A 23,538-nucleotide genomic window follows, 5' to 3' on the forward strand; every position below is an offset into this window, starting at 1 on the left:
TTACTGGCTGAGTGCCGGTCACGAAAAAGACAAAAAAAAAAAAAAAAAAAGATTGAAATCTGAAAATATTATTGATAACTTGGTCAAAAAGAAACACAGGAATTCAACTCTGACTTTTCAACAAGTTCCCAAGCTCTTGAGCCAGCAATGTGAGAAGTTACCCACCCTACCAGCACTGCCCACACTCACTTATCTGGGGCCAAGAGGAAAGACAAACCTGATGCCCCCACTGCAGAAACCAGGTATCTCCTTCACGGTAATGAGTCCATATCACTGCTCTCTAGAATTTCCAGTCAGACAACACTGGCATGTACCAGTGGGGAAACTCCCTTTGTCTTATAACCGTCCCCTCCCCAAATTAAAATTGCTGAACTTTCTCCAGGTGGAAGGAAACCTATCTTATATTTTCATACCAGACCTGTAGTAAGTTTTACCTAGGTGACTGGAAAACAAAAACTTTTAAATTTTTTTCTATACTGTCTTGACATTTCCTTTCCTTCCAGGCCTAGTTCAATCTAGCTTTGTGAACCAGCTGAGGCAAGTTCTAAGCCTAGATGTTTTTAACCATTAGACCTTTTACTAGGAAATAAAACAAACAAAAAAACCATCATACTCTTTCTCTCAATAAGCTCAAACCTTTCTTTCCTGGGACACATGACTAATTTGTAACAACACTGACAAGGGCAACCAAAACTTTAAGGTCCTGGATGACTCTGCCTTCCTATGTGCTAAGCTTTGAATAATTGTAGAGCAGGAAACATCCTCTATCCTTCACCTTTTGGGTCCTATAATCCTCCTGAGCTATTTAAAGTTGAATGCATTTATTTGTGAATCACTGTGAAAACCCTAAGGGAACAGTGCATTGTTAATGCAGAGAATGTTAACTATAATTACTAAGGCTTACAGCAGTTATACTTAGAGGCAATTAAACAGCATGCAGTTCTTGCCTTGATGGTAAAGTACTGCAATGTAAGCTCAGAAAACTGAAAAATAAGCAGTCCAGGGCCATGTGGATTTCTCCATGCCTTGCCTTTCTTGAGAAAGGAAACCTAAATATCCTAGCAAGAGCACCCCCAGCTACAGAAGTAACTGAGCCAACCCTCTCGAAGGTAAAAGCAATAAAGCCCAGGGAGTTTTCTGAGCTGGCTGAGGACTGGCGCACAGGTCAGACAAATTCCACAAGGCAGGCCAAGAAGAATCCCATTATGGTTTGCCACTGGAATGATTTTCCACAAGGCACCAGAACCACTGTTGCCGGCATAATTCTCCCACTTTCTTTAAAAGAAAAGTGCAGCTCACCCACAAATATCATGATCACTTAGTCAATGTTTAATTCCTAGATAAGTTAGGGTAGAAAAGGTCAACTCCTCGATGCTACCAATGCAAGACCCTAAGGATGCAATCAACAAAGTCAGTCATCTTCTAAGTTCCACACTCTATGTTTTCTACATCCCATCTACATATAGAAAGGAACAAAGATCTATGTAGTTTATTAATTCCTCTACTATACTGAACTTTATATGCTTCACTTTTACCTTTATCTTAATGAATCCCTTTTTCTTTTCTGCTTCTCTGCAAACTTATCTCCAGTGCTAACTTCCTCAAATATCAGATCAATAATTAGGACATCCAGGTCCCAAACTTCACTTTTCAATGCCATCAGGTGAAGAGAGAGGCCATATAGTAAAATGGGTAAGGTCATGACCTCTGACCTCAGAATGCCCGAGTCCAAATCCTGGCTTTCCCACTCACTTAGGAATGCAACTTTAGGCAAGGTACATAACGTCCCTGAGCCTCCTTTCTTACATGGAGATAATAACAGCACATACCTCTATAATGATTGAATGAGATAACACATGAAGTGCTTAGTAGAGTGTCTGGTACAAAAAGTACTCAGGGTTGTTGTTTTTTCTTTTTTGGACAAAAAGTCAATACCAAGTCACACATGTTCCAGTCCTTTCAACTTTGCACTCACTTCGGATAGCCTTGACATAGTTCACATTCTCTCGGTAACTCTAATGATCACATCAGTGTCTAATTAAAATGCTAAAAATATAGCCATTTCCCGCAAGAAGACTAGGCCTCAAACTCTTCATGCCACAGAGCTGTAGGTATCTTTACAGGGCAAGACTATTCATTGGAGATACAATAAGAAGCAACCACTGAGTAGTTACAAGGACACCATATTCTCTCAAAGTGGCATGATTTGAGGGGCACCTCTGCTTTATGAGATAGAAATACTTTACCTATGGTCAAAGGTACTGTTTACGTAAAGACTCTTGGGCAAAGCTCATTCTCATTCTCTGTCTCTCTCACACACACCCACAGATATACATATCAGAAATTTCTATTTGACAGCACAACAAAATGTAAAGGAACAAGGTAGCAATTAATGACAACTTGCTTCCCTGTTCTCAGCCTCGGACTCCCCATTTGTTTAAAAAAACGTGAGGGGCATTTTAGGAGTCAGCAAGCAAAATGGCCAGCAGCGGGCCAAATCCAGCCCTGCCCATTGGTTTACATACCATTTATGGCTGCCTTTCAGGAACAATGGCAGAGCTATGCACTTGCAGTTGCAACAGAAAATGCATAGCCCATAAAACCAAAAATATTTACTATCTGGTCTATTACAAAAAGAGTTTGTTGACCCCTGGAGAGGTTTTCAAAGTCCTCAGTGTTTCAGAGTCCTAGTGTTTTGTGGGGATGCTTACAGGGCCACTATGGTGAGTGGGTTATACCAAATAGCTCCTCTTTATGTGTTTTTTATATTTTTGGTTTTAGATAAAACCTCATTTGAAAAAATGACTGCCACAGCTTGGTATGTGTGAGTGTGCGTGTGTGCATGTGTGTATGTGTGTGTGTGTTCACATTCATTCTTGTCGTGTGCTGCCTGTCTTCCCTAGAGAATGGGCCTCCTACCTTACCTCCTTCCATCATGTTTTCACACTTCATGCTTCAGCATTGTTAAATAACTGAAAGTTCTTGAATAACTCATAATATTTCACCCCTCATTGCCTTTGAACATAACACTCCCTCTCAAGAATGCCCTGCCCCATCAGGTTTTAAGAAGTTTAAAAAAACACACACAAAAAAAAAACACTGGGATAAACAGATAACCTCAGATGATCTGTAAGTGTCCTTCAATTCCCAAATATTTTGTGAATCCAAGAGTCCCCTTTTCATCTTCAACACTGACCAATATCCAAGACAGCTAGGCAAAATGGGGTCCTAGAATTCTATATAGGCGCATTCTTGGAGGTAAAAACAAAATTTTTGGTTCAGTTTATGTGTATGTATGTGCAAGAGACAGCCCATGTAATATGTGTACTCTCCATAGGATTTATTTTTCTACATCTTCAAAATTCAAAAAGTGAAGGTTCACTTGAAAAGTTTCCAAAGCCAAGGTAGTGGTTCAGGTCTTCGTATGAAAAATAAGTTTTCAGAACCACAGCTTAGTCACTCCGGGTTTCTAACCTAGAGACCAGTACCCATGAGCCCCCAGAAGAAGCCAAGTAAATCCATCATTTAAACCAGATTCTCCCTAGATATTCAACGAATGGAGGAAATCATTCCATTCATTTAAGTTTTCTTACCAAATGCCAATTTTCAAAAACTGGTCAAAGACCCCCTTCTTTTGCTTTCCCCAATTCTATGTTCTCTTAATGTGGTTCCTTAAATCATTCTTACTTTCTGTCTTGATCTTTAAATCTACCTTCTCCCCCACCCCATCCCCACCTCCTGCTGTACCCCAAGATTTTAATCTATGGTATCTTACTTTTTGGCCTCTATATCAATGGCTTTCAATTGGGGAAGATTTCCCCCCAGGGGACATTTTAGCAATGTGTGGAGACATTTTTGGTTGTCACAGCTAGGGATGGGTTGCTACTGGCATCCAGTGGGTAGAAGGCAGAAGCCAGGGATGCTGCTGAACATCCCACAATACACAGCACAGTCCCCGCACCCCCCACCCCTCACCACCAAAGAATTATCCAGCCCCAAATTTCAGTAATGCTGAGGTTGAGAAACCTCACTCAACACTTCAGCACTACTGGACATCTCCTTCATGTCGCACTTTCAACAACTGCTTATATTTATATTTTCATGTTGTAATGTTTTCTTCAGTCACAGGTCTCTAGATAACTGTAAGATTTCTCACTCTGAAACTTAATGTGTCCCAGATTGCTTTCGTCTTTCCCCAAAATGTCATTCTTTTGATAGTTCAGTCATCACCACCATTTACCTCATTTTTCCAGTCTCCAAATCTTGGAATTATTCTTCTTCCCTCTTTCCTTCGTCCACCATCTCCAATCTATCACTATGTCTTAATTCTAACATCGCTTTTACTCTTTTATATGTTTGTAGCCAACACAGTTTAAGCTACAATAATAACCTAACAGATCTCTCTTTCAATTGCCCTCCCGATCTGCACACAGACATGTACACAGGCAGGCACATACACACATAATCAGTCCACCCTACATACAGTTGCTATGTACAGCAGACTTTCTGAAGTAGTACATCATGGCACTTATCTACGAACAAAAGCAGCCTACTGCTAGCACATTCATTCAACTAGCATTTATTACGTACCAACTATATCCAAAGCACCTTTACATCTCCTCTCTCATTTCTTTAGACCAGAGCTGCTCTCTCTCATCCATATCTCAAACCACTTGATGCTTTTTAATTCACCACCCAGTCTACTGTCACATTGTGCCCTATCCAGCCTAGATATGGCTCTTAAAAACGCCTTTATCAATCTAGGCTCCTAATGCCTAGAAATTCTACCAGGGCTACTATGCAAATGATCAAACTTTGTATTAGTCTGACCATTTCTTCATCCCTTCTCACTAAATCACTAAACACTCCAATAGTCCTTCCTTGAGTAATCTTACCTGACCCTGCTTGCCGCTTTTCTCTATAGTTTCTCATCATGTAAAATCTACTAGCAGTCATTTTGTAAGATTTTGTTCATGTATGAATTCATTCATTCACTCATACAGATATTTACTGACTGCTTATTATGTGCCAGGCCCTATTCTCTATCTGAGAGCAGGAGTGATATAGAGGGAAGCAAGACAAAGTCCCTGCCCCAATGAAGGACAGAATCCCATAAGCCACTTTTAAGGGAAGAATCCTTTTATTTTCCTTGCCTCTCTTAGGTTCTAGTTCTAGTTCATTGTCACTACATTCTTGGTGGCCAGTTAATATTAAATAACTGTCACATACAATAACAAAAATGAGCATAGCAAGCTTTAATGTCTCCACACATTGCCAAAATGTCAAGATAAGGGTTTCAAGCCATTTCTTCAAATCATTTTCTTATTTAGAGATAAGTTTTTAAAGAGGAATCATAAAATTGGAAGAAATAAGAGCAGAAAGGGAACCCATTGAAGAATAAGGCAAATACTCTTAAGCTCAATCAATCATACTTTCCCATCGTACTTCTGCAATAATTTGAACCTGTTCCCAAGCATTTGGCAGGTTCCTTAACCCCCTTCTGACTCAGGAAAATATGATCCCTGCAAATGAATACCACGTGACAGCATCTCTTCCCTCCTTCAACAACTGTGGATGTCTTTCAAACTTATTTTTTAAAGGATGGCTATATTCAAAATTACTTCTAGGGCCCCTAAAGCTACCCATTTGTCTCAGCCATCTGCAAGAAAGTGACTTAATCATTAACCTTCCCATTTACTCACTGGTGGACAATGAATAGGATTAGATATTTTGAAATTAAGAGATCTGGATTTTTTTTCCTAGATTTATCACTAACCATATCGCCTAATCTGTCTGCACTTTGATTTCCTAATCTGTTCAAAGGGTATAACACTTGCATGTTTCTTAGGGGGATATAATAACATATTTGTAAATATTTTTAAAGGTTAAAAAATATGAATCACTGGGAACACCAAGGTTTGGGGTTCGATCCCTGTGTCAGCCAGCAAAAGAAATAAAATAAATAAAAATAAAAAATACAGATCAGTAGGCAGGGGGTGGGGCAGACTGATAATACTAATTGGACGAACACCAACATATCCAAATATTCCATTGGCTCAAGGACATCAAGGCTAATAATACAGAACTAAGTCCAGTGCCTTCATTATGTCTGATTTTCCTTTCCCCGTCTGTCATCCACAAATCCAAACACTCACTATTTCACAACTGTTAAAAATGAAGTAGACTTTCTTTGCTCTTCTACTTCATACAGCTAGTTACATGTTGCTCCATGAGCCTTCGGTGATTTTAGTTTGATCTGATTTAGTCTTGCCTGGGAGCCCCTGGCTCCAAATAAGGGTTCACGCTGAAGTAATTTGGTAACACTACCCTGGTATTAGCAAGCTGCCTCTGCCCATTGCCAAGAGGCTGTGGTCCGTTGGTAGATATTAAAAGAATTGAAGAGTAAAAAACCACCTCTTAAAACTCGCTACCTCGGGAATGGAACTAATGTTGTAAAGGAGACTAAAGAGAAATCCATAAGGCTTCCAACTGGGAATTTCAAAAGCCAAAGTCAAAGGAAAGATTGAAAGAATTGAGCTCAAAGAGGTCACTCCATCTCTATTTGGGGCGGGCACATGATTTCTTTCTTTATTTTTTTTTAACATATTGGGGGGAACAACACCCACTTCAAAGAAAATACACTGCCATAAATATGGGATCTGCCATCCTTAGATAAAATGCCCTTCAAATAAATCAACAATTCATCAGCAGAACACCCTGGAAGACTCCTGGGTGGATATGTACTTTACCTGAATCCTATCAACACGTTAAATGCACACATCATTCATACTCTCAGGTCTCCCATCCAAATCTATAATCCATCACAACCACTGTGTGAGTTTTAACTTCACCAACAAAATTCTGTTGTTGTTTGAAAATTATTTTGGAGTATTTGACACACAAATGTCTATGTCTAAGACATCTTCCAAGATCGGTAATGGTATTTTGTGGATAGGTATGATAGCAGAAAATTATACATCTTTAAAACCAAAAAGATAAATCAAATAAGTAGCAAGGGGTCTAGCAAGAAGACAAAATATCAGCTTTTAAGAAGAAGGATGGAAATGGGATAAAACAATACGAATGGAGTTTTGGAGAACTGAGTGGAATAGCAACAGGATTCTGGAAAATACACTTGGGCTCCTTCTCCCTGAAACTCTATGGCTTTCATTCTAGCCTAAAGCCAAAGAATAAGGCTCACCAGCTCCTTCTGCCAGCCCTCCCACATCCCACTTTCTCCCTTCCTCTGCACTCCGATCAGGAAGCAGCCCACCCGCAGCATCTTCCCCCTTTGATCGTGCCAAGGCCTTTTTCCCACCATCCCTGAAACAATTACCCAAGCAGCAGCTTCAACTCGGGATCATAAGACAGCAGCCAGCCAGAAGCCTGGGCTGCCTTGAGCCTTATAAGAGAATATGCCAGGCATGCGTTGAAACTCTCCAGTGAGGTCAAACTGGTAGGGGGTGGAGAGGCTCTTTTTCAATGGGAGAATACCATGGTTGCTGTAGGACACAGAGCTCTTTTGACTTAGAGTTTAATGAGCCTCCACTTCAATAGGACCTACGTGTCCCGAAAGATAAAGGCAAGGACAAAAAGGCACCATTTACCTCGTCTGGCTGCCTGCTGCACGGGCTGCACACTGGTGTCAAGGCCTGGATCACAGTGACTCACCAAGAAAACAGGTCTGCTTTTTAGTTAGAGTACTATCCCCTCACCAGCAAGACACCTCCCTGGATTCAGCAGAGCAGGGTCCGTGAAAGAATCTGTGCTGAACTTGGAAGAAGATGAAAGTTGTGACTGCAGGAGAAAGTTCTCTGTAAGCCTGAGGCAACATTTGTGTAGAGCTTAGAGCACAGTGATTGTAGAGAATCACAGGCATGAGGCTTAATGGGATTAGAAAGACAGAATGAATTTCAGGAAAAGCATCTAAATGAGCTCTTTGTAGAAAGGAAGACATAAATAAATGCAAGCGTCCTCAGACCACTAAAGTAGTCATAATCTTTCCCTGACCATCTTGATGCAATGAAAACTAGCTACCTGACTGACGCTGCACTTAGAAAGGTGAGAAAATACTACCCAGGCAAAAGGCCTAATTTAAGAAAGTTCCCCTAATTCTGATTTACTAAACAGACAAGGTTTTCCTGAAAAAACTTCTAAGGCTTAAGGAAAAAGGACAGTTTGTGGTGCCATTTGCAAGCCATAACTAAATTACCTATTTACATGGGACATAGGCAGGTCATCTAACATGTCCCCCCCTTCGAACATGGCCTTACTTGAGCCATCACCGACAGAGGGATGACTCTTCTCTTGTGGATACCCTTCTTGGTTTAGAAATAGTCACTGAGTGTGTAAAGGAATCACAGTGAAGACTCCTTATTAGAAGATCTGTTCTGCTACCTCTTTACCTTAAATACCTCCTTAATGTTCCATACTTAGAAATTTTACCCCAGAAAGAGTGAGGACTAATGGGGAAAAGCAAAACTCCAATGAGTAATTCAGAATTTCCCAACAATTAGAGTACAAGTTAGATGAGGGCTAAAAAAAACTTAACAATAACTGATCAGCTCATTTGAGATATCTGGCCACTAGGTGCCATTACTCAACCCCACCCCAATATTTAGAACTTCTTCAAATTGTAACGCTATATATTTGGAGGCATGTCTTTGGAAAACTACTAAAAATCTCTGGAACAAATGCCCAGAAAAGCCTCAGAAGTCTGAAGCCAGAAATATATTTAAGGCAACTGTTTCAGCAAAGGCTGCCCAGTGGGAACTAAGATGAACATCTTCTCCTTACACTTATGTTTTCATAATTAACAACCAGTTACCACTGTGCCCTTAGACATTGCAAACCAAGATGGTTGCAGAGTCCTTGTGCCATTTCTCTCCAACTAAGTGAGCACCCTTCCTGGAGGGGCAGCAGGGCTGTATATACACCCCAGTCTCAAAGTAGTCTGGACATTCTTCTCATAGTCTTTTGAAAAGAGGAACTCAATGGGTAAAGCAATTTTTCTTTAAAAAAATTAAAAGATGCAGAGGTTACTAAATCTGAACAAGTACCCACATTTTCTTTTTGGGAGTTGAACCAAAGGATGATTCAGACAGGGTGACAGGCAGCAAGCAGGGTCTAGAGAGAATGAAGAGTCATGAGACACCAGTTTTATTCCTGGCTCTACCCAAGACTTGCCATGTGACCACCAGCAAGCTACCTCTTCTCAGCAGGGCTCTCCGTTTTCCTTCCTCTAAAAGAATACAGTCTTACCTTGTCCTGTAATTTTCTCTGTAATTTCCTTTCAAAAAGAGGAGAGAAGGAAATACATACGGCGTAGCAAAAGGCTAAAGGGTGTGCTAAGCTCCTTAGAGCTGGATGCCGGGCAAATACAAGGCTTCCCCATTTTCCATTAAGCAACTTAGCATATTTCTGATGTAGACAACTGATGCAGCAGGACATGAGCCTGATTTTATACAACACTTACGCAAGTCAGGCTAAAGGATACCATGGATTAGATGGCATTACCTCCTGGTGAAGTATAAACCCACAATCCAACTCCGACAAGCATTTTAATACCCAAAAAAGAAAGCAGAGGAAATCTGTAAGTCAGCAGATCTCCAGGAACTAGAACCATTCTTACCGAAGGAGAGGAAGCAGGCAATGAATGAAGGCAGGAAAGATACCTCACATACAATAACTGGAATGCTGTTTGGGCACTAACACTATTATTATGTCTCAAGTTCATAAAGCTTTCAAGTTGTTATAATGAAGGCTTATTTCTCCCCTTACAATAATTTAAATTTTAGAAGTTAGTGAGATGTGAAATTTTCTTTACCAAGTTACACTTTAGCATCAGTTTTTGCTGGAACATACTCATTCCCTAAAGTCCAAAGATCTGTAAGTTAGTAGTACTCCAGTACAATGACAAGTGATGTCCAAGATGAATTAATGACAAGCCAGCAGCAAAGGTCCCTCTATTTCACATGAACACAGTTTAGTGTTACAATTAAGTAACATCTACATCAAGACTCATCAGATAAATATTGATTATATACTTAATAGTTTTGGGGTCCCTGCATTTATCAAAGGATGGCTCCATCCTCACACACAAAAAACTGACAAGTTCCTCTACCACATAACTACATACTAGAAACTAGCCACTAAGAGCCATAGCACAGTTATTGGCCAGTACATTCTTTTGACATAAACTGTAAACTGTCCCTGGGTCCCATCCTGTCCCAGACCTCCCAAGACTGCTTCTATGCCAAAACCAATCTGCCAAATAAGTCCAACAGCTAAAGGTATGGCCATCAAGATTCATTTTTGACCTGAGAAAGGACTGACTTCCCACTGAGCATGACGTGACAAAGACTATTCTGATTCAAGATTCTTAGAGTAAAGTACCTGGAATCATCTTCTAGTTCTTCAAAATAAAGCTTTGAAGGTCAGAAATTACATATATATATATATGTGTATGTATGTGTGGGTGTGTGCATGCATGTGTGTATGTACATGTGTATGTATATATTTATATGTCACAGGCTTAAGGCAGGGCTAGGTATACAGTAAGAACTTGGAGTGGGGAGGTGGTTAGCTTATTATATGAAGAAACAAATGGAAACTGCTCCTTGACCCTGGTGATTTCCTATTCTGGAGCAAAAGAAAGGAACCTGCAGAAATGAGAAAAGAAATCAAAGTCCACTCACATGAGCACAGCTGTAACTAAAAGCAGCAGACAGCCTCTCCCTGTTGGGGGATTGTACGGCCGCCAGTTCACCAAAACGGGGAGCCCAGTGCCCTTGATTTCACAGCTTTCCCACCATCAGGCTCATATACTCCCTGAGGAAACCCTACCTCTTCTTCCAGCTTCACCACCTTGGCCTGGGCGTTGCTTAGGGCCTGGTCTCGGATTTCGATGTGTCTCCTTTGGTCCTCGTTGGTAGAACGGGCAGTGGCCAGCTCCGCTTCCAGCTTCTCCTTCTCCCGCTGGCTTTCTTTATCTGTGAGGATATGAAATATCAATACTGCCAGGCTGGAGCTGGCTCAAAGCCTCACCTGAGCAAAAGTGACAAATCATACCCACTACTAGACAGCCTACTATTTTAGCACACAGCTAAAAGAACGAGGACACCCACGACCTGGACTCTACCACTGGCTCCAGCACCAACTTGGTTGTGTACATTCGGAAAAGTCACCTAACAATGCTTAATGGTTGTTGTGCACAAGCAATGAAAAGTAGATGTCAAGTGTCATGAAAAGTATTAAGCATCACCCACAGAACACACAGACACACACATCAGAAGAGAAGATACGATTTTATTTCTTCAAAATGGTCTTGCATGGGCAAAAGAGCAACTGAGTGCCCCTCCCCCCCAATTTTCCCATTGTTTCTTCCTGACAGTATATTAAATAGATCTAAAAAATAATACTACATAAAAAAGTTGTTAACACCAAGGTCAAGGGTCCAGATCCCCTTACTGGCCAGTCGCCAAAAAAAGATATTTCATCAAATGGATAAAACCTCAAATTCTACCCTTTACACACTAATGTTATTTTCTAACTGAGATCTATTGGCCACATGTCCTCTCCAGGGAAAGCCTAACCCAACACCGCCCCCTACCCCAACCTGCTTTATCTCAGCATCTGCTTCTCTTAAGAACTCAATGTCTTTAACGAGAGAGTGAGGTAAAACTGGAAGCCATGCTACGTTTTTTCCTACTCCTTCTCCTGCAGGACAGTCTGGGTGTGGAGAAAACAGAGCAGAGTTAGAGAGAAAACATCAGGATCAGAGGAATACAGACAGCCATTTCATCTGAAGAAAATATCCTGTACTTGAGAATCTCCTTTTCTACTGAGGTAGCAGAGTTAAGCCTAACAGAGTTTAAGAGTTTACATTATTTTTTTTTTTAAAAAGTAATCTAATACGCTTGTGTGCTTACACGCAGACACAAGTATGTGTGTGTATATACATACACATCATCTATGACTTTAGTGAAAGAACTTGGTGGGCAGATAATGGTCTTTCTGTCTTAGGTTTTATAGAGAACTCAGTTAAGCAGCACCTATATAATAGGGATTCAATAAATATCTGTAGATGGGCATAAGAAAGGTAGAGGAAGAAAGCACCAGTATGAGACAGCAGTCAATTCTATAATTTTCAGGAGAATGAAGGAACACTATCACAAGTTAGCATGTGAATAAGTTAATACAGATTTCTAAGTAGTCACTAAACAGATTTTACACTTTGCTCTATTATCTCAATCTGCCCTCTTATACTGGCTGTACCTTGTTCCAGTACCCATGGCTGATCAGAACATTCAAATATTCAACCTGAAATGATTATTGCTGAATCTCAATGAGGTAATTCGCATTCCTCCCAAATGATCACTTAAAGAATCCATTACTTGGTCCTAGTTTTAGGTATCTGTTAGTTAGATGGGTGCCTGAAGTCCACCCTACTAATTTAATTGTTAGTCACATTCATAAGCAGAGTACATACATAAAATATGAAATAGATAAATCACTAGGAAGACTCAAGAAGCAAAAAAGCTGGAGGACAAATAAAAGATACTATAATTGAATATGGGAAAAGAGCTGTAGAAGTAGAGGAAATTAAAGTAACCCTAAGAGTTATTTGCAAAACTCAATTCAGATAAAATTAAACACCTGGTGGCTGAAGTGGTTATTTTTTTTTCTGGGAGTATATAATCTGTCAAAATTTGTACCAGAAGAGATGATATACCAAAATGAAATAGTGTTTACCTGGGCTATGCAAGGATGATTCAGTATCACAGTCCTGGATCTATTCTGAGAACTATAAACAGGACCATGATTCTAGCCCCTGCCCTGCCTTGACTTGCTGTTGACTTAACTGAACATTCAGTTAATCCAACTACCGACTGTGTCTTGATTTCCCTTCCTTTAAAATAGAATAACAGGACCTCCAATTTCTGTTCTGGCATATAAGGAACTTAGAAATCGCCACTCCATCCTAACAACAATTGAAAAGCTGGCCAAACTCAAAACCAACAACTCTTCTTAGGTCTGTCAGAGAACTGGGGTCACAGGGGAAATTGCTGACCCCAAAATTAGAGAGACAGACAGGTGAATACAGAGAATCACAACTCACCAGAATAGAAACTCATGAGCAAAAAATCTGTGGGGAACCAGTACCAGGTTAGAAAAACCTGAACCATGACCATTGAATTGCTGGAAGCTTGGTGCAGGCAAGCCTGAGAGATACAGCCCAGTCATAAGGGAATTCCCACACTTTCATGTGTTTTATCTCCAGGAGCTTGACCAGGTTCTCATGGTGAAGATCAGAGAAAAATCCCCTGATGGGAGGGGAAAGTAACCATTCTGAAATACTCCAGAGCATTCTGTTCTTTATAACAAGGCTTCCCCTCAAGAGAAACGATTTAACCACAGCCTAACTTGGGGATTTTTTCCAGAACCTAACTAACCTGGCAGAAGAGAAATACCCTACTCCAGCCTGTCTGCTGTAGCCTTCCATGTGAGGGAGAAGGGAATACCCAACCCCGGCCCTCTCCAGCAATCCTGCACCACACCTAAGGGGGTAGGAAAAAAAAAAAAAACTAAGAAGTACTTATTAAGTTCACAGTCCAGAGGCACAGGCTCACTAAAAGACTAAGACCTGATGATAGGACTAGAGAGCACTTCCCATCCCCCCCATTACTTACCACCACGTCACTAAAGCCCTATTAACTGCAGTTCCTTTTACCTCGTACATCATGTCTGCCATTCAACAACAACAACAAAATGACAAGACATACTAAAAGGCAAAATACAGATGTGAAGAGACAGAGCAAGCATCAGAACAAGACCCAGATGTGGCAGGAATGTCAGAATTATTAGACCATGAATTTAAATCAACTCTGATTAATATGCTAAGGGCTCTAATGGAAAAAGTAGATGGCATGCAAAAACAGACGGGCAATATAAGCAGAGAGATAGAAATTTTAAGAAAGAATCAAAAATGCTAGAGATAAACAATTAACAACACCATCTTATTTAATCTCATAATATTTTTTAACGATCAAATGAGATAAAGGATTTATTTAAATGAAAGAAGCGCTAGAAAGCACGAACACCAAAGGAACGTACTACATAAAAAGGATGATTATCACCACCATGATTAATAATGAGACTCTGCAAGCTTAAAAATGCCTTGCATTGTGATGCTACAAATTATGTGTACTAGATTTTAGAACGAGAAGGTTGAGACTCACCTGACCTATAAAATTAGCAGTTCTATGTCTCTGAATCCAGGACTGCATTATAGCTGCAGGGGACTATGACACATGTGGTTATGCCCCATGCCTTTCTAGGCCCCTCTCCTCTTAACTAGGCCAGACCTCAGACCAGAAACTCAAATGAGTGGTTCTGATTCGGATTTGGAAGTCGAGTACCCTTTGTTTCAAGACCTTGAATCTTAAGTCTGTAGGAGAAACTTCAATAGGGCAACCTTGTCTTCCTTCCCGCTATGACTTTACATATCTATTCAGATGCACTTTGGAAAGAAACAAACATTTGTTGAATACTTATTGCATACCAGGCATTATACTAACTCAGAACAATCATACAAGGAAGGTATTATTCTCTTCTCCATTTTACATATGAGAAAACAGAGACTTGGAGAGACTGATGAATTTGCACAATGTTCCACAATTGGTAAATAACTAGTGGAGCCCATATATTTAAGCCCAGGTTGTTCTAAACTCTTTTTACTATTCCAGACTGCTAGGGTTGAGTTGATTTGGCCTCCCTAAGGTTGCTGGAGCACATTCCCCAGGGAGACTTTTCAAGAGGGCTTTCTTTTCTCCTGCTGAAAGTTCCCACCATGCAGGGCCCTGTCAATACCCAAAGGCAAAAAAGACAAGGGAGCGTCCTCTCCCCCCCCTAGTTGGTGGAGTTCACTTTTCCCTCTCGAGTTTGACAGTCTTCTGCCCACTGTTAATATAGTTTGAGCTAATAAATCACCACATATTTTTTGGTGGCTGGCCAGTACGGGGATCCAAACCTGTGACCTTGGTGTTATAAGTCTGTGCTCTAACCAACTGAGCTAACCAGCCAGCCCTAAATCACATTTTATAAGCCCATAGCAGAGCAACTAGGACACCTAAAATACCATCTCCACACTGAGAGAAGTACAATCTAGCAGATCCAGAGCAAGAATCCATAGTTTTGTTTTGTTTTGTCCTGGGAGGCTGCCACCCTCCTTCCACCAGTGAACCATCTTCCAGAGTAACCATGACACCACAAAAGCATCTTCACAACAACTCACACTAGGCACTGATGACACCAGAAAAAACAACAATCCTTGCTGTAAGACATACTGACAAAGGAACAGGAGGCATAGGGAAAAGAGAAAGAAAAAGCCTGGTTCTGAAGCCAGAGCACCACAGAACAATCCAGGAAGGGAGGGGAACATTATAAGTGAAGATCAAACAAGCTTGTAAAAGCTGACTGGAAGCTGCATGGAATGACTTGAAAGGGTCATTCAGAGGCCCAACAAAGATGGGAGAGATGCACAAGCCCCCAGCAAGCATGACTCCAGCAGAAGCTGCACTGAGGGAGGCTGGGGGGAGGGGAAGCCAGTAAGGGGCATCTCCAGAAATGAGAGCAATTCATCTCTTTCCCCCCAACTAATTCTCCCCAAGGACTTATCCTCTATGAAGTTTTTATTGCTGGTTTTATTATGGCAGTTGGAAAGAATTAGGCATTGTGTATCTGGGTGGAGTCCATTAGGGACCAATAAAGAAGAGGATTAATTCATTGTCACGGTCCTAGGAGTATTTCCAGACAAAGGAAATACTCTCATGAGGAAGACACAGCTCTGCTCTCCCTGACACCACCCAACTCTGCAACCAGAGTCACTAGTTCAGGCCACAGCTGAGGCATCCCTGTGGCTCTCCTTGCTATCTGCCAATGTGCAATAATATGATATAATCCTAGGTGTTTAACCAAGGGAGCCCCAGTGCAGGATTGGTATTCCAAACACTAATCATCAATCCTGCATGTTAATCCCATCTCTACCACAGCCAGCACATGGAAAATTCTAAGAAAATCCCTTCAACATTAAGGGACCCCATGTTCACTAAGGTCCTTTCTTCAGCTGGCCATGACAATAGCAGGATTTCAAGGGGCTTCTCTGATTTAATACAGAAGGAGCTATTCAATGTGACTGGATGTTGTGGAAAGCCGCCTACTTGGCCTAGGAGGAAAAGAATAGAATCTTCCAACTTCATGCCAGAACAGGAAAAAGAATCCCTAAAAGACATTAACTCTGCCCTGGCTGTTCTAGAAAGCTAAAGAGAACTGTGCAACCTTTTCACATGAACAACCCACTCCCATCCACATATTGATAACCTGCTCCTGAAGCTTTTAGACTTACTTTTTGCAAAGAGCTGAGAGATGGTTTTTCTGGTATCCTCTGATCCCTCATACTCCTTCTCTGCAAGCTGCTTGTTGGCAGTCTCTAGACGCTCTGTGGAATTTGAAGACATTCAACAGGGCCCCAAACACAAACTTCTGAGCACATGCTGTTTGCCCTCTAAATACTGACCTTTGGCAAAACAAGCCTGCTTCTTCTTCTTAATCAGAAATGGGTGACACAGACATAGATTTGCAGACATGAACCCCAAAACAATACTAGATCATGGCAGAGAAGGAGCAGGGAAGTACTTAAAACTTTCTCTCTTGACCACCAAAATCTAAGTGCAGAATTCTAAATTTCAATGAAATAATCCATCCTTCAATACATAATGATATCTTTCATTAACCAGGAAGAAAAAAGCATCACAGTTATTATAAAGTCCTTAAATCATGTAATGTCAAAGCTAGAAAGGGACCACAGGCAGCATCTAATTGAGCCCTCTGACTTTACAGATAATGGAAATCCAAATATAGAAAATAATATCCCCAAGGTCAGCAGGTTTGAAGGTGTTGGTGATTTAAAGTAGAAACATTTCCCACCACTTTCAATATTATCAGATGAAGGTAAAAATGAAAGAAGGCAGTGAATCCTAGAAATAACAGAGGACATTATTTCAAGCTTGCACAGCCAAAAGACATGCCTCTGCAAAACCTATAAAGGAAGAGAGGCAGCTCCAGTCGTGGGGGTGGGCAGGCAGGTCCAGGAGTCCCAGGTGCACCGCCCCCCACCACCCCCCACAGACACACTTTGATCAAGTAAGCTTGAGACCAAGTATCACTGCAGTCACAAAAAGCTAGCCTGGCACGTGCCCTGAATCTACGGACCACATGAGTGGGTTGGACACCCCCAAAGAGCCTAGTGGGATCCTCCTCGGCCCTCCCCCTCACCAGCCTGCAGCTGCTTCAGAAGTGCAACTCCCTCACCTCTCAGATCCCTGTTGAAATCATGCATCCTCCGAATCTCGCCTTCCAGCTTGTTCCTCATGGCTTTCTCCAGGGTCTCTCTTTTGGAAGAGGACTTCACAAGGTTCTCATAAGCTTCTGAGACACGCTGGATTTCTGTCTCCACCTTAACAGAAAAAGGAAAGATGGTGGTGATGGTAGAAGGTTGATGGGGAACATAGTCTGGAAACAGATATGCAAAGCTTCAGTGACAGCTTCTCCCAGGGCACACAGATGTCCCGGAGGCAAGCATAACACAGTCAGACAAAAAAGAGTTTCAAGGAAAGACTTCCAAATTCAACTGTAAGCTCAGCAATTAACTCACCGTGTCATGGAATTTCCTCAGGTGAAAAAATATATATAGTTTCTGCCTTCAGAAAAGATGGTAAAATAGAATAAAGTTCAAATATACTGCTATATATTATTTTAATTTCTGAATAAAGTTTTTCTTAATTTTGAAAATATTAATAATAATGTATATAGTATGTAGATAATGTTATTCCAGAGCATTCAAAGGGCTTTCATGTGTTTATTTCAATTTGTCCTAATATCTGCCCAGGCAAGGTTACCTCTCCCCATTTTAGCAGACAGAAAAGTTAAATTGCCTTTTCCAAGAGCAAGTGAGTGGCAGAAAAAAACCTAAAAACCCTAAACTTCAGCCTCATGCCCTAGTTCAGTTCAATTTAATAAACATTTACCAAGAGCCCAACATTTACAAGAACTCTTTAAAACACTGTGGGGTGTGCAAATACGAATGAGAACTTCATCGCTTCCCTCAAGGAGCTTTCAATCTAATCAAGGAAAAGAATACAAGGCAAGACACACCTTTAAGAAAAGCAGGAGTAGTGCTGTAAAGTACAGAGAAGGAAGAAATTATTCATGGTTGCTGGGAGGGAGAAGAGAACCATTTCAGGGAGGAGGCGGCATTTAGAGTCAGATCCTGAAAGCTGGGTCAGATTTCAATGAGCAGAGGTGAGGGGAAGGGTATTCTATTCTGAGTGAGCAAAAGCATTCCCAGAATGACCAGTAGTCTAATTTGGCTGGACACTGTAGGGTATGTAGAGGGAAGCTGGCGAGATATGACTGCAAAGATAGATTGGAGTCAATAAAAGGGTTTTAATGCCAGGCATTTGGACTTTATCCTGCAGTCAGTAGGAAACCAGTACAGATTTTTGAAATTCACGATCAAAGTTGTGTTTTATGACACCCCTGCAAATCTTGTAAAATGAGAGGGGAGGGAAAAAAAAAAAAAAAAAAAAAAAAAAACCTCAAAGAGACAGGGTTTTGCCCTTAATCGGCCAGAAATCAGGAAGAAAACAAGAAATTAGACTCCAGAGTCTTTCTGCTCCATTTCACATATAATAACCACAGAGGTATTTGCATCTAATTTGTATAAGACAAATAAAGCTCAGGGCCTATTAAGCAATTTTCAAATTAAATTTGACTCCCGCAACCATTCTGCATTCCTTCTCAGTTTTCCACTATCCTCCTTAACAAAGCTCAGGGTCCTTTATGGGGAGAAATATCAGGCCCGCAGTGGGTAACTGGGGGAATGGTAGGGTTACCAAACAACTCAGATGCAACCTGCTCCCATCTCCAAAATTCTGCCGGAGACAGGACTGCCTACAAACAAACGAGGCTTTACACCACAGAAAAGAGCAGACTTGAAAGTGTTTTTCTCCTCACAGATGGCACCAAGATAGCAGCACAGAAGGTGAAAACTGGTGAATGGCATTTGGAGACAAGATCTGCAAGGCCTGTGCCTGCTGAAACTTTTGCATGAAATTCAAGTGCTGGGTAGAGAAAATAAACATTTCCATGTGAAAGAACAGGCTTGGTGTCGGTCTGCTCTGGGCTCTGGACAGTGTGTGGAGTGCAAGGCTTTCCAGTTCTCCACAGAATACCTCACCTGTGAGGCAGTCCCTTGACTCAAAGCGCTCAGACTGCTATTTCAAGGTCTTGTACCCATCGCTACTCCCCACACAGATACTGTATCCTTCAAAAGGGCAAGCTGTACATCTGTCAGTAGGGCCTTCCAGGAAAAGAAATCACAGCAGGGCATAGCCACTGGTCTGGTCTGGCTGATGGTGGGGACAGGAGAGAAGAGGGTGGCAGCGGATTTCCTGACTTAGTCTGTCTACTTATTCCCCTCACCAGCCTCAGGCCTTTTTATTTTTTCCAGCATTACCTAGGATTTACCTCATTCTCCTACTTTCCTTTTCCTCTTCCATCCCACCTCTCCTTCCACGTCACCTCAGCACTGGGTAGGCCTGCACTTCTCTCAACACTCAAACTGTGCCAGGTACACTTATTTGAGGTATCTTCCCCCATCCTGGGCAACAAACAACAACAAAAATCCTATTCTTCTCCTCTTTCTTGTCACCCCCCACCCCACTCTCCCAAATCACCATTGATCCTTTGGCAAAAAGGGCTTATAGAAGATCTGGGGTCATCCTTCAGGGACTGCATTGAAGATGATGCCAGGACCACGCTGAAGAGAGAGTCTGAGGAAGGGTATCAACTGTTAACCTAATCAGCCAAACCGGGTTTCTAGCCTGTGAAAATAATTAATTTATTGCGCCAATGTGATGGGGGGGTAATTAAAATGAGAGGGAGACAATACAAAATTGGGGCTAAGGCAGGAAGAAACAGATCGCACCCCACTCCCACGACCTCCATCAGATTTGAGAAAATTGGGGGAAGGGAGAGCATTTTTGCTCCATAAGAATATGTAGGGAGATAATAAGCCCTCCTCTCCTTTAGGACCCAGATCTGGTGTTTACAAATTCTCAGCTTCATTCAGGCCTCTGAAATTTCCACTCCTGGTGTCTCCTAAGGGCAGAGTTGCTGAACAATACAAGGCAATCTCCTCTCCCTCCCCCACCTTCACCCTCACCTCCCTGAAGAGAGATCAAACCACATGAGCTCCACAATGACAAAAGCTTCAAAGAGGCTGCCAAGGCATCACTCTATTCACCAGCAGCCACTGGAAGCCAAGAGCTAAGGTTCCTAGCTTGCGGCACTCAAGAGCTAAAGATCTAGCTGAAGGAGACAGGAGAGGCCCAGGGAAGAACGTGAACTGGGGACACACACTCCTTTTTCTGCTTCCTCAGCCTAGAGCTGTCACCTGTCACCCATCTGTGGTGCTAAACCCCTCCTGTCGTTCTCCCCCACACACGCCAGAGAAAGAGAGCAGATGTTGAATTGGAGCTGCAGGGAAGGACCAAAGCAAAAAGGGAGGAAAGGGAGGGAGGGAGGGAGGGGGTTGAAAAAGAGTTACCATGAGAATTCCCACTAGGAAAAGTACTCTCAGCCTTTTCCAGAACAAGGCAGCGGAGGCCCTAACTTTGGCCTCTGAGATTTTTCTAGGAACTAGGGTTTCATATTTAAAATTTAAATTCATAGTTGGGAAAATATGATCAAGACGGAAAGCCTTAAAATGCTGGGAGGTCCTTCACCTACACAGGCATCACCAGTATTCCTGACCTAATGAAGTATCTCTGCCTTTTGGAATTCTAAAACAATCAAATAAGTTTTCTCTAGGGCTATGGTGTCTGGGAAAACTGCATACATCTTTTTCTCCTGGCATAAATGTAAAATGTGACTTCTCCTAGATAGACAGGCAAATGGCTTTTTGCAAAGTTTGACCTGTATCTAATCTTCAGATATAAGAATCCTGAAGACCTGCCCCTAAGTAATGCAGGCATCCACAAGGGGAGACTTTTACATGAATATTACAGAAGTCCCAGAAATGAGATTTAAAGGAAACCCTAATGTCCCCAAAGGGAAGGCTCACCTTCTGCAGTCTGGCCACCTTCTCGTAGCATCCTTCCAACTCTTGCCGCAAGTTCCGGTTCTCATCTGAGAGGATCTCGACCATCTGCTGGGCTCTGGAAACAATGGCAAAAGGATCTGCTGGCATTGGCTGATATGAAGCAGATTGCTGGGCCCGAGGCATGGCTGAATAGGCTTCTCCTGGCTGCTGCTGCAGCTGCGGCTGCGGCTGCGGCTGCGGCTGCTGCTGCGGCTGCGGCTGCGGCTGCGGCTGCTGCTGCTGGTGATGGTGCTGCTGTGGCTGACTCAGGCCGGGCTGGGAGAGACGGTAATGATCCCCGTGGTGGGCCTGATTAGGAAGGAAATGCTGCTGCGGCCTAGGCAGGTGAGCTGAGTGGTCTCCTTGATTGGAGACCAAGGGGTGTTGCACAGGAGACAATTTTGTGGATGGTGGAGACTGCAGTAAAGGCAAGGAACCCCCAGACGTCAGAGAAGAAGTAGGGCTGTGAGGCTGAGAGTTCCTGGCCGACAATGGCAATGAGACGTCCTGTGTTGTCCTGTAAAATATGAAGGACAGGCTCAGGTGGAGTTCTCTCCTAAGGCACTGGGGGAGAAAGCACAATGAATTGAGATGAAGAGAGACTTCTGGTGACACCTGGACACCTGCAAAATGAGGAGCCGAGAGGGTCAGACTATAGGACCTCTGCAAAGATCTGTACAGTCCTTTCCTGGCCTGATCTTCTCTGACTCTGCCTGACAAACAGGTGTGATCCCCCAGATGACCTCCAAGGTCACTTTGTGAGAATGTAAGTGATGTGTGGCTATATAATAGTTGCTCAAGTCTAAGCATTTTAGTTCCTTTTTTGGGGGGGCCACTGGCTGGTACGGGGATTGAACCCTTGGCCTTGGTGTTAGCAGCACCATGCTCTAACTAACTGAGCTAACCAACCAGCCATAAACAATTTTTCTATAAGGTAATTTTCATCTCATTATTTTTAACTAAACCTTTTCTGACATTATGTATGTGGTCCAGCACATATAAAGATTCAAATTTAGAAAATACGTTCTACTTGCCCAGAAGGAAACAACAAACAGACATCAAAACCACCCCTCATCTTGTTATCTCATAATTCACATATTCACCAAAAATACTTAAGGCTATGTAGATATTTATTACATTAGAGACATCAACCAAGTAATTATTCTTGATTCTAGTTATTAATGATTTAATGATGCCTATTAGCAGTAAAACACCAAGACTTGGAGGGGTTACAGGCAACACTATCACACTATTATTGATATACTGAATCACAAAATGTAAGGACTGGCAAGGCCTTAAAGAAATTATTTGACCCAACTCCATCACTGGACAGAAGGGGAAATTGAGGCCCAGAGAAGGGAAGTGATCTGCCAAACATTAGAGTGAGTTAGTGGTAGTGCCAGGGTAAAAACACTTCTTTCCCAATTCCCATTTTCCAGCTCTTTCCACTGCCATAACACCTTAATTTCTCTGCACAGATGTTCACATGATGTTCAGATGCCCAGCCTATTACTTACAGGAAGTTCTAGAAAAAGAACTTTGGTATTGTTTAATGTGGCTCTCCCATTTTTGTATGTAACTACTAGGTACAAAATACTAATACCTAGGGACAAATAATTCATACCTAATGACTTTTAGCCATTAAAGGAAACAATCAGAGTATGTGGCTGGATCACTTCCACCATCTTCACCAGGAAGAGTATCAGTCATTGTACACTGAAGACAAAAATCTTGTCCCCACCCTAACCCAGGCCATGCCCAACTAACCTCACATCCTCCCATGTCCTGTGGACACTTGTCCCACAGTTGATATTTCTCAATCCAGGAAAGACAGGTGGCTAAAGGACACGTGATGCAGATCCCAACAGAGAGAGCGTGGAGACCTTTTCTACTGCTTACTAGCTGTATAACCTTGCTTAAGTTATTTCATCTGAATGAGCCTATTTCATTCCTGAGGTCACAAACGAACTGCAAAAACTGGGGTCTTCTCATTTTTTAGCTTAATAAGAATTACAGTCTCTTACCTACCTCCCCGTGAGATAGGTTGACCTTGTTAGCGATTTTACTTATGGGATACCTATTTAATCTTTGCACTAAATTGCATAAAATTCATGGTGGAACTGGGACAAATCACCATCCTCCCACACACACTCCAGTTCCCATTATTGTTCATTTATCCATACCTACAAGAGATCCTCACCACAAGGGCTTTTTACATCATTTCAAACACTTGTTCATGGATACCCAGTCACCTAGATGTTCACAAGAGCCCTCAAACCTGCTCAAGCACTGGATTCTGTCCCTCTGCCCCATCTATGCTTCTGGTGTACCCACGT

The 23,538-nt window shown here is 42.0% G+C and overlaps 1 protein-coding gene and 1 non-coding gene across 4 annotated transcripts in view; both read right to left on the bottom strand.

Annotated features, from left to right (window-relative positions):
- The window catches only part of AMOT (angiomotin), a 60,074-nt gene that overhangs the window by 14,717 nt on the left and 21,819 nt on the right, over positions 1 to 23,538 (bottom strand). For 2 of the 3 annotated variants that reach the window (XM_063083607.1, XM_063083609.1), the window contains exons 5-8: positions 21,185 to 21,719; positions 17,371 to 17,515; positions 16,406 to 16,498; positions 10,846 to 10,991 (exon numbers count right to left, since the gene is read on the bottom strand). In XM_063083607.1, the coding sequence (XP_062939677.1) occupies positions 10,846 to 10,991; positions 16,406 to 16,498; positions 17,371 to 17,515; positions 21,185 to 21,719 (919 nt within the window). The remainder of the gene's footprint in view (positions 1 to 10,845; positions 10,992 to 16,405; positions 16,499 to 17,370; positions 17,516 to 21,184; positions 21,720 to 23,538) is intronic. The other variant, XM_063083608.1, reaches the window with a different exon arrangement.
- Positions 22,039 to 22,112, bottom strand: TRNAS-GCU (transfer RNA serine (anticodon GCU)). Its single transcript has one exon. It is a non-coding gene; the product is annotated as a tRNA-Ser (tRNA).

Source organism: Cynocephalus volans, chromosome X (assembly GCF_027409185.1).
Source record: "Cynocephalus volans isolate mCynVol1 chromosome X, mCynVol1.pri, whole genome shotgun sequence".
NCBI lineage: Eukaryota > Metazoa > Chordata > Mammalia > Dermoptera > Cynocephalidae > Cynocephalus > Cynocephalus volans.